This window comes from Anomaloglossus baeobatrachus, chromosome 3, assembly GCF_048569485.1.
Source record: "Anomaloglossus baeobatrachus isolate aAnoBae1 chromosome 3, aAnoBae1.hap1, whole genome shotgun sequence".
NCBI lineage: Eukaryota > Metazoa > Chordata > Amphibia > Anura > Aromobatidae > Anomaloglossus > Anomaloglossus baeobatrachus.
In genome coordinates, this window is record NC_134355.1 from 248143329 (window position 1) to 248161319 (window position 17991).

At 42.6% G+C, this 17991-nt stretch overlaps 1 protein-coding gene across 1 annotated transcript in view; it reads right to left on the reverse strand.

Moving 5' to 3' along the window:
* SLC22A3 (solute carrier family 22 member 3) overlaps window positions 1–17991 on the reverse strand; it is a 387524-nt gene that overhangs the window by 155650 nt on the left and 213883 nt on the right. Inside the window, exon 2 of the mRNA XM_075339784.1 lies at window positions 14470–14573. Coding sequence (XP_075195899.1) covers window positions 14470–14573 — 104 coding nt within the window. The remainder of the gene's footprint in view (window positions 1–14469; window positions 14574–17991) is intronic.

Consider the following 17991-nt stretch of genomic DNA (forward strand, 5'->3'; position numbering starts at 1 on the left):
GAACAAAAGCATGATTTTACTAATGAGGTTAAAAGGACAATGACAATATTAAAAACATATATACAGTTCATAAACACAACATGTTATATCAGAAGATTAAAACAGATGACAAGAAAAGAGGAAATATGGCTATAATCACAGAGGAGATGGGGTATGGCTAATATATAAATGATAAAAAAATACACAACTTGATGTCAGAAACATATTTCACAAGTATGCGTAGTAACGTATATCATGACAGTATAAAGACATCAAGATGAAATAAATAACAAGTGTTTCCACAAGAGATCCTGCCAAAACAGGCAACCACCCTGGTCCTATGTGCGCTTCATGTTTAATGCTTAATGTCTTGAAGTAACATCTATTTCTGTTTGGTATTTGGTACTTTCATTAGTGATGGGTGAGCACTAAAATGCTCGGGTGTTAGTTACTCAAGTAAGCAGATCAGACACTCTGAAAGGGCAAAACTTAAGTAACAAGTAGAATGGATGAGGAAAGATTGGCAAGTTTGGCTCTTTGCCCACATGCAGCCAGCCATATTCAGAGCATGTTCGGGAGAAGGGAGGGTAATTGTGGTTTTTTTTACAAAAAGTGTTCAAATTTTATTCACAAATGTGGTACAGGGCAGTAGGTGGTGTCGGGAATGAGCAATTAAAAAACAACGTTTCGACCCTGCATGAGTCTTGTTCACGTTGTCGCTCAGATATAGACTGCAAGAGGTGCTGTCGTGCCTGTATCCATTAGTGGTAACCAATGTAATGATAGATATCTTATAAGTCCTGGTTAATATAACGCACCAGCGTCTTGTAGTGACAGGGTTCTATTTGTTATATAGCCTTCAAGATGGAGAAAGTGACTCAAACGCTCCTGTGTCTTGTAGTGGCAGGGTTCTTATAGTTATATAACCTAAAGAAGTAGTATAGGAGACCTGGGGATATGTTGTAAACAAATGGCACGTATTCCAATGGTTATAATGATAAGATAGGTTTATCTTCAAGATAAAGATTATATATCTAATGCTGCAGCATCTTGTAGTGGCAGGGTTCGAATGGTTGTACAGCCTTGTAGTTGGAGAAGGTTAATATAGGGCTCCGGCGTCTTGAAATGGCAGAGTTCTTATAATTATATAGCCTTTAAGATGAATGTGGCTGAAATGACACCCCAGCGTCTTGTAGTGGCAGGATACTGCCTTTAAAATCTGCATCCCGCACCTGAATCCTAGTGGCTGTGTCGGTGTGGTAAAGTCTCAAGACAATGGAATAGAAACCAGGACACAGGCTAATATACAAAGACTGCCACACAGGGCCATAAAAAGGTATCAACCTAAGGCTATGTGGACACGCTGCGTTTTTTTGACGCTGCGTTTTTGTGTGTTTTTGGCCGCTAAAAACACACAAAAACGCACCGTGGCAAAAAAACGCGGCAAGAAACGCATGCGGTTTTGATCTCTGCGTTTTTCCAATGCATTGCATGGGGGGAAACGCAGAAAAACGCAGGAAAGAACTGACATGTTCATTTTTTTTTTAAGCTCAAAAACGCAGCTTAAAAAAAAAGTTGTGTGCGAACAGCAAAAATGAAAACTCATAGACTTTGCTGGGGAAGTCATGCAGTTTTGAGGCCAAAAACGCACCCGAAAAATGCGCAAAATCGCTGCGAAAAATGCACTGTGTACACATAGCCTAACTGCAAAAAGGTATTTGCTCTTTTGTTCTAATGTGAACATGATTAACACTTGCAGGCTACTACTCTGAACGCTTCTTACCAAACTGACAGAAACAAATAAAGAGAGAGTGACAAGAGAGCCTGAGTTCTTGCAATAGAAACTCTGCTCCCCATGACAATTTATTGCCATTTTCCAAGGTACATCACGAGGTACTACATCCAGCGTCTTCAGGTTGCACATATACTATCAAAAGAAGCTTCACTGTGTTTCTCAGTAAAGTCTCAAAACAATGCAATGAAAACCAGGACACAGGCTAATATACAAAGACTGATGACAGGGCCATTAAAAGGCATCAACCTAGAAGCAAAACCGGTAACTGCTCCTTTGTTCTAATGGGAACAAGAGGAACACTTGCAGGCTAATACTATGTATGATTCTTGCCAAACTAAAAGAAGCAAATACCGAGAGTGACAAGAGAGCCCGACTTCTTGCAATAGAACCTCTGCTCACCATGCCATGCCAGTTTATTACCTTTTTACACATGTACTGTCAGAAGAAGCTCTACTGTGTCTCTCAGTAAAATCTTAAGACAATTGAATAGAATCCAGGACTCAGGCTTATTGTAATTTTTCAAGGAACACACAAATCGGCAGATAAGACAGATGAGGACAGATTCATATTTGGCATACTTGTCAGGCATGAGGAATCTCGAAACGCTGTGGTGAACATAATGCAGTCTACAATAGCATTCAGCATGACCAGTTTAACGGTAGATCAGTGATGGTCTGGGAATGGGTTGCAGAAGCCTCCGTGTGATAGTAATGGTATCCTGGCAGCTGTAATGTTCCAGGATGAAATCCTAAGTGTCATTGTCAATTCTTATGCTGGTGTAGTGTAACCTGCATGACTCCTGGTGCTTGACAATGCCCAGCCTCATGTGGCTAGAGAGTGTTTAGGCATTTCCTGGATGATAAAGGCATTGATGGCATTTATTTGAACTTACTTTCTCCAAAACTAAATCCGATTGAAAACCTCTGGGACATATGTATCAACTCATCTGATTCTGCCAAGTAGTGACATAATCTGTCCAAGAGATCACAGATGCCCTGATCCTGGTCTGTAAGAAAGTTATATTGGACACCAACCATTATTCCATTGGTTCTATCAACACTACTACTGGGAACAGCAACCTGGGAGACTCAGACCAGGAAGGACATCCATCGTTGCATTGGCTTGGAACAAAAAATAATGAGCTTCCTTGGACACCTTTTTCATGGAGTCTGCTGCATTCTCCTAGTGCATTGGTAATCTGAACTGGTGTTGGTAAGGTTTTATCTTTTTCTGTGAGATTTTTTTAAAATTTATGTCCTAATGTGAACCATTTTTGAATTTAGTGTAGGGACTCACAAATATTGGAACCCTTGATGTGGGTTGCGAGCTTTCTTATTAGGATTAAAACATGGATACATTATATTTTTCATCTTTTTTTGCACATTTTTTTTCAGGATGCAGCCAGACCCTCTAGCGTTAGTTGAGTGAATTGGAGTGTCTGTCATTGTGGGGCACACTCATGTAGTGCTGGTAACCCCGCCTGATCTAATAGTATGGGCGTCTTTTATGAAAATACACACACTCAAACATAAGTAACGGACAAGAAGAAAGAAATTTTACGGGGAGAAGATGTGCCCACATTCAAATGGACCCTGTTATGATCTGGAACCAAGGAAGATCACAATAGATTATTGGCAAAAAGGTGACAAGAGCATTGGCAACTAATCTGGCCGCCATCCCCTTACTAACCATCAACACTAGAAGTAGCCGAGGGGAGAACTAACATCCTATGCACCGCAAACCCAGCCAGAGAACTAGCTATCCTAAAGGTAGGAAGGATGAATAACTCTCTGCCTCAGAAATAGACCGCAAAAAGTATAGCAAGCGCCCCACATTCAAAGACTACGGTGATATAGGAAAATACAATACACAGATGGATGATAGGATTCGCAAAGGTGAGGCCCCACTGATTAAATAGGAAAGGATAGGAAGGGGGATGATGGTGGCCAGAGAAAAACCCTACAAAAACCCAAATACCTGATAGTACAAAAAGGTCCTCAGATCGCACGATCTGCACTCCGTCCTATATCAGGCGCTCTTGTCAAACCAATGAACAGAAAACAGGAACAATTACAAATTCAAGAAGCAACAAACACATGGACTTATAGGAGCAAAACTCCAAACATATCTGCAGGGAGCTTCCCAGCAAAGCAACAGAGAGGAAAGATTCCTGCATGCGAATAAACTGAAAACAACTACAATAATTGACAACCCAGATAAGAACAAAAGAACAAAAACAACATAAGAAAGAACCAAGCACTTATCTGGGATAGATGTGTTCTGGAGCAAGATGAAAAGGCTGGAGAGCTACAGGACAATGATAAGCGGCTTAGCCTGCCACTAGGCCAAGGTATAAATAGGCAGAGAGTTAGCAATGGAAACGCCCATTGCTCCAGCACACCTGGTCTCTGTCCACAAGAGGGAACCTCACAGCAGCAAAAGCATAACTGACATTCACAACAGGTCCTTGTACAGATTAGTAAAACAATTAACAGCACCACTTCAGACTTGAATCCCTAAAACGCCAGAGAGGGCATTGTCGTAGCTCCTGAAGAACCAGAGGGAAAGCTGCTACACACTGCCTACAAGATTAAAGGAAGGTGTTCACAGGAGGATACAAAAACCTAGAGTGAGAAAACAAAAAATGTTCATAAAAGGTAAAAGGAATAGATGCTAGAAAGAAAACAAACCAATTCACAGCAGGCACTCAAGTGGTGTTTACCATACGGTAAACCCTTAAACTGAAGGGCTGGAACACCTTGATACAAGTCTACCAAGAGATATAGCCAGCTAAGAAATGCAGTGAACGGTGAACAAACATTTGATAGGGCAAACCACAAAGGGAAATTAGAAACACCTAGAAAGGAGCAGACCAAAAAGGAGGACACAGACAATTGAAGAGGGAATAAAAAGGCAATAGCTCAGCAGACAGGGGAACCAACCATGCAGCAATAGGTCACCGGATCGAAACCCCAAACTGAGCCATGAAAGCATCATCAATAGGCTGTTGGCCAGGTACCATGTATCACACATAACTGTGTGACCAACACTTTATACAGGCTTCATCTGTGTTTATTTAATACTAGGCAGCCACCCCTCCATGATTTGTAAGCTCTCTGCAGCCAACCCCTCCATGATTTAGAGGATCTGTGAGTGGCTGCTTCATCGGTATTTTGCATTTGTGCTGCCCCCTCCTTTATTATGCGAGTCTGCTGCATTCTGCTAGTGCAGGGGTGGGCAATTAATTGTCCCATGGGGCCGCATGAGAAATTGGGATGGTTTTAGAGGGCCGGACTAATATAATTAACTCGGTTTTATATATATACAATATATATATATATATATATATATATATATATATATATATAAAAAAATATATATATATATAAAATATATATATATATATATATATACACACACAAACACGCATATATATACTGTGTGTGTGTATATAATATATACACACACACACACACACAATGTATACATACATACACAATCCCCATATACTACATCACTACACCCGCCACATACTACACCTGTAATATGCATCTCTATACACTACACCTGTAATAAACTACACCTCTATATACTATACCACTATATACTTCACCCCTATATACACCTGTAATATACTACATCACTATATACTGCACCTGTAATAAACTGCAGCACTACATCACTATATACTACACCTGTGATAACCTACATCACTACATCACTACACCCCTATATACTACACTTGTATTATACTACACCACTACACCCCTATATACACCTGTATTATACTACACTCCTATATACTACACCTGAATTATACTACACCCCTACATACACCTGTATTATACTACACCAGTACACCCCTATATACACCTGTATTATACAGGTGTATATAGGGGTGTAGTATAATACAGGTATATATAGGGGTGTAGTGGTGTAGTATAATACAGGTGTATATAGGGGTGTAGTATAATACAGGTGTATATAGGGGTGTAGTATAATACAGGTGTATATAGGGGTGTAGTATAATACTACACCCCTATATACACCTGTATTATACTACAGCACTACACCCCTATAAAACTACACCACTATATACTACACCACTACACCCCCCCATATACCACACCTGTAAAACTACATTCCCATATACTACACCCCTACACCCCAAATATTTGTCAACAGTTACCCCCCTTCCCCCACCCCCGCCCACCCCCCATTGTCCCCGCAGGTTACTAGTAACCACTCACCTGTCTCTTCTTATTGTCCCCTCCTCAGGCACCTCCGTACAAGCCCCCCGCTGAGCAGCTTCTCTTTTACATGCCCAGGCTGCGCCGATGCTGTTTTCTTAGGAGCCCCCTGCTTCTCTCCGTACGGGTCCCGCCGCTGCAGCTTCTTCTCCTGCCGGGCAGGAACTTTTCAAATGACACACGCGCGCCATACTGACGATATCAGGGCGCGCATGTGTCACAGAGAAAAGTGTCGGGCAGGGAACGGAGGACAAATTCCTGCGTTCCGCTGCCAGTGCCTACACTGTGTGGCGCTGCAGGATCTGTCCTCTGTTCCCTGCCCGGCACGCAGCGTGTGATGAGGGCAATCTGACCACGGGCCTCCCGGAGCCTGGTGCTCCGGACAACAGTCAGATTGCCCTCATCACTGACCGGCCAGCAAGGACGCCCTAAACCAGGTGGGCCGGTCACAGAGAGTAGGCGGGCCGGATGTGGCCTGCGGGCCGCCCCTTGCCCAGGTCTGTGCTAGTGCATTGGTAATCTAACCTGGTGTGGTAAGGTTATATTTTTTTTCTGTGGAAATTCTTGGAATCCTATTGTAAGCCATTTATTTTTTAATTTAGTGTAGAAATTTGCAAGTATGGATACACTTGATGTGGCTTGTGAGCTTATTATGGCCAAAATATAACCGATATCTCATGTATTTTATACATTAGTTTTTCATATTTGTATTGCATTTTTTTTTTGCAGGATGCAGCCAGGCCCTCTAGTGTTAGTTGGATAAATTGGGGTGTTGTTATGCACATTAGTATTCCAACATGGGTAAAGAGGTATAGTAGCCTTTCTAACTGCAATCAAACCTTCAGCCTACTGGTTGCAGTCATGTACAGACTAGCATCCCTAGCTGCACAACACCCTAATAGTTCTTGCACAGAGTGGAATATCCCTATCCGCACAACTAGAAACCCACAACTCAGACCTGTCTGCCTGAAAGGCTATTGAGTTGTTTCTTGGACCTTCTAATGAACTGGAAGGAAGGAAGCTGACAATACAAATCGCATTAAGGTAAGCATGAAGAAATAGACAAGGATCCAACGTGTAGAACCATAAAACCTGTGAACAAATCAGACATAATCAATGCAAGCAAGGGTAAACTCCTAACAATGAAACAGAAAACAAACTATAGGTGTAGGAATACACAGAGAAATCAACACTGGTCTCTATCTAAATCCCTTAGCTGCAGGGCTGGAACTCATTAGCAGTAATCCACATAGAAATATAGCCAAAAGAAGGGGATAGTATCAGTAGAGAAGAAATAGCCCCACCCATGATGATATAGGGCAGAGAAAATAAGCAAGGGAGAACAACTGATAACCACAAACCACAAGGATAAAAGCAAAGTGTGAGGTTGCACCCCGCAACCTGGGGGTTCCACTCGCTTGCAGCGGTGTGAGGTAGCGTCAGCAACACATGTACAGTCTCTTTATAAAAATCCAGCAGTTTATTTAAAACACTCGCATCATAAACTGCTTTTAAATATATACAATCCACGTACCGTGGGCTTCCAGTCCATTACAAGTCCATACTGGAAGTTTTAACAACTTTCCCCACTCTCTGGCACCTGCCAGCATACACCTCTAGCTGAGGTTCCTTCCCAGCACCCAGGGCCCTCTGCAGACCCTTGTCTTTCTCTCCTCCAGGAGAGGTTCGGCCCTACAGCCCTAGCCTGGCTGCACTCACCTCAGTCTCAACTCAGACTCAATTCCAGAGCCCTGTGGAGACACAGGCTAATACACCCAGAGCTCCCTGCTCTGCTCTCCCACTCTGCAGAACACACTCTGACAGTCTCCTAAATCAGACTGGACACACCCACAGGTGGAGGTCTGTGATTCTCCAGACCTGCACAGCACACAGGCATTATTAAAGGGAACCTAACCCTTATATGCAGAAAGAAGCCTTTGTGGAACTACAAGTCCCATAACAACCTGTTCCGTTTAATATCACAGGGACCTTCTCCACTGCGACATATAGCGACCATTTACCACATTGGTGGTCGCTACCTCACAAAAGGTAAAAGACCATTGGCATTTGGACAAGAACTGACCAGGCTGTGGCTAAGCAGGGAATTAAACTGACCCCATAGCACAAGGTTACTGAGTAGAGACCCGAACCTGAAGCATGACAAATGTATGTCATTGTGGGGTGCACTCATATAGTGCTGGGCAGCCCACTTGATCTAATAGTTTGGATGTCATCAATAAGCTGTAGGCCAGACACTGCGCATCATACGTACCTGTGTGACTAATGCCCTATTCAAACCTCATCTTTGTGCGTTTAATACTAGGCAGCCACCCCTCCATGACTTGGAGGGTCTGTGAGTGGCTGCTTCATCACTATTCTGCACTTGTGCTGCCCTCACCAATATTATGGAGTCTGTATTCTGCAAGTGCCTTGACCAAGTGTTGGTAAGGTTGTATCTTTTTCTGTGACTTTTTTTTAACATAGTCTAGCCAGGAAAAAATGAATTTAGCTTAGGAGACCAACTTCTTATGTGAGAAATCCAATGTAGAAAAAAAGAATTATGAAACACCAAGAATTTCTAAATGATATAACACATATAGGCATCTGAAAAACTTTTATACATCAGGAAACAATAAATTAAAAAACCCCGATTCTTATGTGGCACCCTGCCAAACCAGGTAGTCACAAAAAGTGTACATCCTCCTTGTCACCACAAGCAACCCACACCAAGGCATAACACACAGCCATTAAACCCTAGCCACCCCCTCATGATAATAAGGGCACACCAATGGGCGAGATCAGGTGGATGAGAACGCCCACCTAGGGGTCCTGAGGTGTCAGAGGCGGAAACACAGTAGATCAAGTTCAGGCTTTGAAGTGTAGACAGTTGAAGTGTGGGGAGCTGACAGCAGTGTAGTCCAGGGTAGTAGCCCTTGGACTACCCGGCTAGGTGGCAGAGAGTGAACAGGGCCACAGGCGACGGAGATCCAGTTGCTGGAGACCTAAAGCGGACCGTGGCAGGGTTGTAGCCCGCCGGTACCGACAGCGGGAATCCGGTCCGGAGGCCGTGCACAGTTGTGATGCCTGGACCTTAGGGCGAGGAAGGTTGCAAGCCCCTCTCCAATTAACCAGCCAAGGACAAGGTTCCAGACTTTGTCCCACTAACTGCCCAGATATAGAGTGAAACGGTAGTCCAACGCGGGGGATAGGGTGTCCGTCAAAATTCACTGAGATCCCAAGGGTCAGCTTTCGTAGGCCACAGCTCCCAACACACACAGAACTGGCAGTGGACTTCTCCGTTCCAACCAAAGTCGTCCAAAAAGGAAAGAAAAACACAAAGTGCAGGAGGAAGGGACACCTGTTCATTAACCTAGGTGCGGGACCCGAATGCACCCTCCTAAGGCAGCCGGCCACTGGCAACTTGGTTTACTACTGGACTTGTGTGAAATTACTGAACTGTGAGTACACCATTGTCCCCCGATCCAGCCCGGAGCGCCATCTCCAGCAGACATCACTGCCGTGTTCCGTCCTCGGGCCCCGGGACTACACCTCCCCTACCCGTGGAGGGGATCCCAACTTGCTGACCTGCACTATCAGCCCCGGGCGCCCCATCACCAGACAGTGGTGGTGCCACCATCCCTCACCGCAACCCACGGGTGGCGTCACAGACACAACACCTCCCTTGTAAATACCCCCTTTCCGACAGTTGTGAGGACGGGCGGCCGTGCGGTCACCACTCGAGCCGCAGCAGCGAACCCAGATCCGAGCAGGCCCCCGAGAGAAGCAGCAACGGCCCCCGCTCGTAACACTTAAAAGGTCATGAAATTAGGTAAATAAAACTTCATATGAACTACAGCACATGACAGATTACACTGTGACATTATTTACAAAAACTAGGACAAAGTGTGGAATCAGTGTGGGAAAAATGAAGTACACCTCATAAATCAATAGCTATTTTTAGCAGCAATAACTTGAATGTATGTAAAGTGCTATGGAATTAATAGCGCTATATAAATGAATAAATATTATTATTAAATAATGATTTTCTGTATGACTTCATCGGTCTGTCACCTCATTATTGAGAAATTTTGTCCCACTCTATGTTATTGAGGTTTGTGGACATTTATTTATGCACAAGTCTTATGATCCTGCCACAGTATTTCAATTTGGTTGAGATCTGTACTTTAACTGAGCCATTGCAACCCTTTGATTCTTTTCTTTTTCAGACATTCTGATGTAGATTTCCTTGTGTGCTTGGGATTATTGTCGTGTTGCATGACCCAGTTTCAGACAAGCTTTAGCTTCCGATTAGATGACCTCACATTTGATTGTAGAATACTTTAGTATACAGAGGAGTTCATGGTCAACTCAATGACTGAAAGGTGCCCAGGTTCTGTGGCTGCAAAATAGGCTCAAATCATCACTCATCCACCATCTTGCTTGAAAGTTGGCATGTGGTGTTTGTGATGATATATGTTTTGTTTTAGTTAAATATATCAAGGCAGTATGGCCTAAAATCTCCAATTTGGTCTCATCTGGTCTCATTGTTCCAGAAGTCTTTTGGTTTGTTTAAATATAGCCTGCAATCTTTAGTCATGCTGCCATGTTCTTGTTAGAAAGAAGCTTTCACCTAAGAACACTTCCACGGAAGCCATACTTATTCAGTGTTTTTCTAATTGTACTGTCTTGAATTTAAACATTTAACCTATGGATTTCCTTAACCCCCACCCTAGATGTGCACCTATCCATCCTTTCTACAGTCCTCACCCTGGAGGTGCCCTCATCCATCCTTCCTACAGTCCCCACCCTGGAGGTGCCCCCATCCATCCTTCCTACAGTCCCCACCCTGGATGTGCTGCCATCCATCCTTCCTACAGTCCCTACCCATCATCCCCACAGTCCCAGTCCCTAGTGAACACTTGCTTTAGCAAAACTAATTTTTATTTGGTCCTGCCAATAAAGCTGATTTTATTTGATTTGATTTGACATGCTAACTGAGACTTTTTGGGGTTGTTTAAATTTTCTGAGTATTGTACTGTCTGACATTGGGTTGAATTTATTGGGAAGTCTACTGCTGGGAAGATTGTTAATAGAGGTGTTCAAATCTTTTAAAATCCGAACCTGCCAGCGTTGATTCCTTTTTACCCATATTTCAATTTCTGGTGAATCAATTTGCCACAAATACTGTCAAGCCTTCAAATGCCCTCAAAAGATGTATGTAACTGTCTGAGGACTATTAGATCTTCATTGAAACCATTTTTGTGCTCTTTATTGCAAACACAGCCTTTAAAATGTCAAAGTGAACTCAACATACCTGACTGTGTGTAAACAGATGGTAACCATTAGTTAGGTAATCACCACTGTGTTAAATAACACACTGCACAGACAGATTTTTTATTTTTATAACATAAAAAGTGTCCAAAAATTATCCTTTATTCTAGTGTCTTGTCATTAGGCACACAGTTCTGTTGATATCTGTAAGTCCATAAGAACAAAATAAATTGTCGAATAACAATGTCCCATGAGTCCCAAGAGACCTAACATTGACGTCACTGAAACAAAGAAATTAATTAACCCAGAATCTATTTGTATGAAATAAAGAAATGATGTTCAAGAACGGACATTTGCTAGATATAAATACCGTAACTTTTTATACAGAATTTTACAGAAGCACCAATCCAATTTTAATCACAAGTGTGCATAGCTTTGGTAATAAGTAATAGGCATACCCCAAAATGCGTAAAGATTTTTTTATCTGGGACATTCATTTATTATGAATTAAATGGTGGCTTAATTCTATTTCCTATGGTTTTACCTTTGAAAAATAAAGAAAACGTTTTAACTCTATACGTTGACGTGCTGGACTTTCTCTTGGTGGACTTTTGGACTGACTGGATGTTTGTCCATTGCAGTCCTGGGACCAGGTGAGCTGGAGATACTTTTTATGCTACAGCTTTGGGAATGCCCATTTGTTGATACCTATTCACTTCTGAGATCTACAAGCTGTTATTATTTTCCATGGGGGAATATAGTAACTGAGTATGGGATGTCTGTGTCGTGGATAACCCCTTTAACTACTGACAATCTAAAATACAATTTTTTAACATGACTATCTACATAAATAAGATAGCATAAAATATTACCAGGATTCTACCAATCTTGGAAAGATGTTGAAAGCTTGTGTTTAGTAAGTAAAAAAACAGCTGCTTGCTGCATCTCGCTCATTGACACAGAATAATATATTTTGTCATTGGGAGGTATGACAATACAATTAGTCATCAGAAACTGTATCACAGCTGTCAAACAAAGCCTAAAATATCATGAGTTTTGTGTTCCATCTGCCACTAAAAGCCATAACGCATTTGTTCAGTTAGAAAGTAATAAAAACATGTATCCAACTATCCATATTTCATGAGCGTTTACTCAAAATGGCAAGTAAATAAATGAATTTCTTTCTTAGTTTGTTTCCTAGAAATACTGTTTATGTATAACATATTTCCTTAGTCATTTTTTTGTCTTATAAGATATTTTTTTACTCAGAATTTACTAAATTCCTCAGGTTATTTTTTTAAAACTTCACAATAATATTTTGCATAACTTCTGCTCTTCTATATATTCCATTGTGTACACTAGAAAGCTATTAAATTGTCATAAACTAAAACAAAGCTAATGATGTGTAAAATAATTGTACTAAAAGTGACCCATGGACGCTGCAGGCTGAAGGGCGTGAGAAGGGAAAAGTGTAATTGGTGACAGAACATAGATTAGCTGGCATGAAGCAAAAGAGCGTAACAGAAAAGAAAGCACACTCCAAATAAGAGAAATGATTAAACACATAAAAGTATTAACACCCTTAAATATTAATAAGTCATAGCATTATTCACTTGCATGTTTTGCTCATCTTCTCAGAGGCAGGGAAGAAGAAAACATTTCACTATTACTTTTTGTAATGTTTTTGGGCTTTTAATTGACCTGAACAGATTTATGGATCATGGAGTATTCTCTGTGTGTTACATTTTTCTCTTATCTTAGCTTTCCTGTGAAGTCACTTTTAATTATTGCTGATGAGTGGCATCTTTTATAATTCATTATCGCACTGGAGGATACAAACAAAAAAGGGCCCCTATACAAAACAGTATATGGCCCATATACAGTCCAATAACTCATCAAAATGCAGAATTACACCTGCTTTGGGGGTAGAAGTGACCCCCTTACCTCTTAGGCCCCTTTACAACCGCATAGGTTGCACTAATGATATATCTGCCCCTGCATTATCATTTACTCTTTCTTTCCTTTACTTCAGTATGGATTCTGCGGCAAATTCTGATCTAAATAACCAAAGTAACACATTAATTCCACAGATTGTCCGATTATATGGTAAAAAAAAAAAAAGCACAATAAGGTCCTATCTGGGCAGTGATAATAGTACCAGTTAGGAAACACACTCACCTGTTTGAGCTTCTGTGCCTACAAGTGTGGAATGCACTCTGTGTACAGCGGGTGCTGCCCAACAATTATGAGAGACAGTAAACCAGGAGGGAAAGGGTTAAATATTTGCATTACCCATGAAGAAAAGACAAAGCAGAATGTGTCATCCAAGTAGTTTATTGGGTCGATGCATTTTGAAGAAATAGATTCTTCGTCAGTACAGAAACTACTACAAATTAGTAGTTTTGTCCTGAAGAAGGTATTACTTCAAAATGCGTAAACCCAATAAACTACTTAGATTATACATTCTGCTTCATCGCTAGTTCATCAGCAGCACAGATTTTTAAGCCCTTTTCCCCATGGTATACTATATGGTAATGATGACCTAATTTATATTGATGATCATCAATTTCTAATCAATGGGATTCTGACATCCAGTTGCCCCTATGATTTAGTTACACAGCTCCATTCAATGTGTAATAGCCACAGCAAAGTACTGCAGATCAGCTTCTATCGTGCAGTACTTACCATAAGTTTCAATCAATATCAGAAAAGTCACTGATAAGCTTGAGTTGTCTTTATCCTTTCTGAGCTACAGCAACATAGACACTTACACTTTATACCACTGGCGGAAATAGACTGAAGAGGGCCCCTTGTGCAGGAACAATATATGGACCTCCTTATGTGTCTGTGACAGAAGCTGCTTTGGATTTGGAAGTGGGCCCCTTTATCCCTTGGGCTTATGTATAGCTGCACCAATGCTTTTTCCTCTTATACTTCTGCAACTGATTCTAAAGCTCCAGTAGCAGAAATAGTATCAAGTCATAATGTATAACTATAAAGACTTATTGCAATAATGTATCATTTGTAACTTTTACGCAATGTTTTTTTTTTTTTTACAGAGAGATGGATATTGCATTTGAAATTATAGTTTTGTTTATACCAGAAAGACTAGATCTTTATCAAATAAAGTAAATGAAACAGAATAGCAGGAAGAAGGCATGCAGTATATATTACCTGTCCGCAGCATACCCCAATGTCAGAGCCCCTATCAAAAATCCCAAGTTCAGTGACGCTTGTGTCAAGTCAAGTTTCCATGCATCTGTGCATACCAGGTTGTACTATTGGAAAACAAAGCACACACCTGTTAATTCAGCTGAATAAAAGGAAAAAAAGCAAAAAAAAATTACCATTTTATTGAATCTGAAGACAAGCGAAAATTAAACATTTGGTACTATACAAAGATAAAGTACTGTATATAAATAGTGTCTTTTGCTTGTTGGTGACCAGTTGGAACTTTTTTACTGATACTTTTAGAAAACAACAATGAGTTTAGGTGGTCTGCAAAGTAAGGAATATATTTTTTGTATTGATAAATGCTTTTTCTTATGCTTTTTCCATAATTTTATTAATATAATTTAAATGTACTTTGAAATGGTGTATAAGAAAATTACATCTCCTCAGCAAATAACAGCTACAACACCATAAAAATAAAAAATGTGTGTCTGCTGGAATGCAAAGGGGGGTAAGGACAAAATATATTTTACTTATCTGAAATTGGTTGCCCCGTCGCATATTTACTTAACATTTCTGACTCCTTTTGTATGTATTTACGTGGCGTTCAATAAAAGTTGTTACATTTTACATCCATAGATAATACTTTGTGTTGTTCTGTTGTCAGGGTCATTTTGCATGTGTGTACCATGCAGCATTTAAGCCTGCCGTACACATTAGAGTCTAATTAGTCTAATGATAAGACTAATGTCAACTGCACCCACTGATATTGATGGATTTGGTCAACACTCTAAGGCAGGGGTCGGGAACCTATGGCTCGCGAGCCAGATATGGCTCTTTTGATGGCCGTATCTGGCTCGCAGACAGGGCTCCTACCTGTCTATGGGAAGGATGCATGCACCGCGCTCCATCAGGCCGCGGTGCACGCTGATATTGGTAGTTCTTTGATGGCCTGATAAGCATTGGCGGCAGTGGTGAGCGGCAGGGAGCATGGACTACATTTCCCATAACTCCCTGCATAGCCGCGCCGTCTGCAAGCACGCACCTGCGTCCAGGGCCGGCGTCAGCACCCGGCAAACCCGGGCAAATGCCGGGGCCCTGGAGAGCCAGGGGGGCCCACTCGGCCTCGTCAGTTCTCCTGTCCCTTGGCCGGGGCCCACTCACCTTTATAGTTCTGCTGCCCCCGGCCGAGTTCCGGGGACCGCAGTCCTCGGCAGCAATCTGCGGCGCCGTCACTTTAAGGCGCGCAGACATCCTGTTTTAAATTTCATCTGTGGGCGGAGCTACCGCCTTCTCAGTCCCACAGATGAAGGAGGCGAGCTTCTGTCCGGCGCTGTGTGGGCCCCCTCTCCACCGTGACCTAATCGGGTAAATGCCCTCCCCGCCTCCCCATTATGGGCCCCGGTGAGCTGCTTCTAACCCCCCAGATGTATGCCCTGCCAATCCCCCCCCGCCGATTCCGCGGGTGCTGGCCCCACCGATTCCGCGGGTGCTGGCCCCGCCGATGCCGTGGGTGCTGGCCCCGCCGATGCCGTGGGTGCTGGCCCCGCCGATGCCACGGGTGCTGTACCCGCCGAGCCGCGGGTGCAGGCCCCACAGAGCAGCAGAGTTGTGTGTATTTGTCTGTATGTAGCTGAGTTGTATGTGTTTGTCTGTATGTAGCAGAGTTGTATGTGTTTGTCTGTATGTAGCAGAGTTGTATGTGTTTGTCTGTATGTAGCAGAGTTGTGTATGTTTGTCTGTATGTAGCAGAGTTGTGTGTGTTTGTCTGTATGTAGCAGAGTTGTGTGTGTTTGTATGTAGCAGAGTTGTGTGTGTTTGTCTGTATGTAGCAGAGTTGTATGTGTTTGTCTGTATGTAGCAGAGTTGTATGTGTTTGTCTGTATGTAGCAGAGTTGTATGTGTTTGTCTGTATGTAGCAGAGTTGTGTGTGTTTGTCTGTATGTAGCAGAGTTGTGTGTGTTTGTCTGTATGTAGCAGAGTTGTGTGTGTTTGTATGTAGCAGAGTTGTGTGTGTTTGTCTGTATGTAGCAGAGTTGTGTGTGTTTGTCTGTATGTAGCAGAGTTGTGTGTGTTTGTCTGTTTGTAGCAGAGTTGTGTGTGTTTGTCTGATTGTAGCAGAGTTGTGTGTGTCAGTCTGTTTGTATTAGAGTTGTGTGTTTGTCTGTATGTAGCAGAGTTGTGTGTGTTTGTCTGTATGTAGCAGAGTTGTGTGTGTTTGTATGTAGCAGAGTTGTGTGTGTTTGTCTGTATGTAGCAGAGTTGTGTGTGTGTGTTTGTCTGTATGTAGCAGAGTTGTGTGTGTTTGTCTGTATGTAGCAGAGTTGTGTGTGTTTGTCTGTTTGTAGCAGAGTTGTGTGTGTTTGTCTGTTTGTAGCAGAGTTGTGTGTGTTTGTCTGTATGTAGCAGAGTTGTGTGTGTTTGTCTGTTTGTAGCAGAGTTGTGTGTGTTTGTCTGTTTGTAGCAGAGTTGTGTGTGTTTGTCTGTTTGTAGCAGAGTTGTGTGTGTCTGTTTGTAGCAGAGTGTAGTACCATTGTTTCAGTCCAGTTGTGGCTTTATACAGCAGGGAGGAGCATTCCTTGCTGTACTAAGTGAACATTGGAGCGATTGATCTGTCAATGGCCCTTTAAACATATTGTACGGCTCTCGCGGAATTATATTTCAAAATATGTGGAGTTTACGGCTCTCTTAGCCAAAAAGGTTCCTGACCCCTTCTCTAAGGGGTACTTTCACACTACGACATCGCAAGCTGACGCTTGCGATGCCGAGCGCGATAGTACCCGCCACCGTCGCAGCAGCGATATCTTGTGATAGCTCCCGTAGCGAACATTATCGCTACGGCAGCTTCACACGCACTCACCTGCCCTGCGACATCGCTCTGGCCGGCGACCCGCCTCCTTCCTAAGGGGGCGGGTCGTGCGGCGTCACAGCGATGTCACACGGCAGGCGGCCAATAAAAGCGGAGGGGCGGAGATGAGCGGGACGTAAACATCCCGCCCACGTCCGTCCTTCCGCATAGCCGTCGTGGGCCGCGGTGACGCAGGTAAGCTGATGTTCCTCGCTCCTGCAGCTTCTCACACAGCGATGTGTGCTGCCGCAGGAAGGAGGAACAACATCGTACCTGTCACTGCAAGGAAATTATGAAAATGTTGGACACTACACCGATGATACGATTACGACGCTTTTGCGCTCGTTAGTCGTATCAAAAAGAATTTACACACCACGATATCGTCAGCGACACCGGATGTGCGTCACTTTCGATTTGACCCCACCGACATCGCACCTGCGATGTCGTAGTGTGCAAAGTACCCCTAACACTCTAATGTGTATGGGAATGCCAGCCAACTGATATCTGAAAAGATGTCGATCGGGAATGCTTGATGTCGGAATGCCTATCCATTCATTCTTTGAAAGATAGGCCACCACCAGAGATATTTTATGGTGGATTTCTCATAGAAAACAGAGGAGCGCTGGACCAATAGAGCACTCCTGTACATGGTAGACATAGGTAAGATAGCTGTAGAC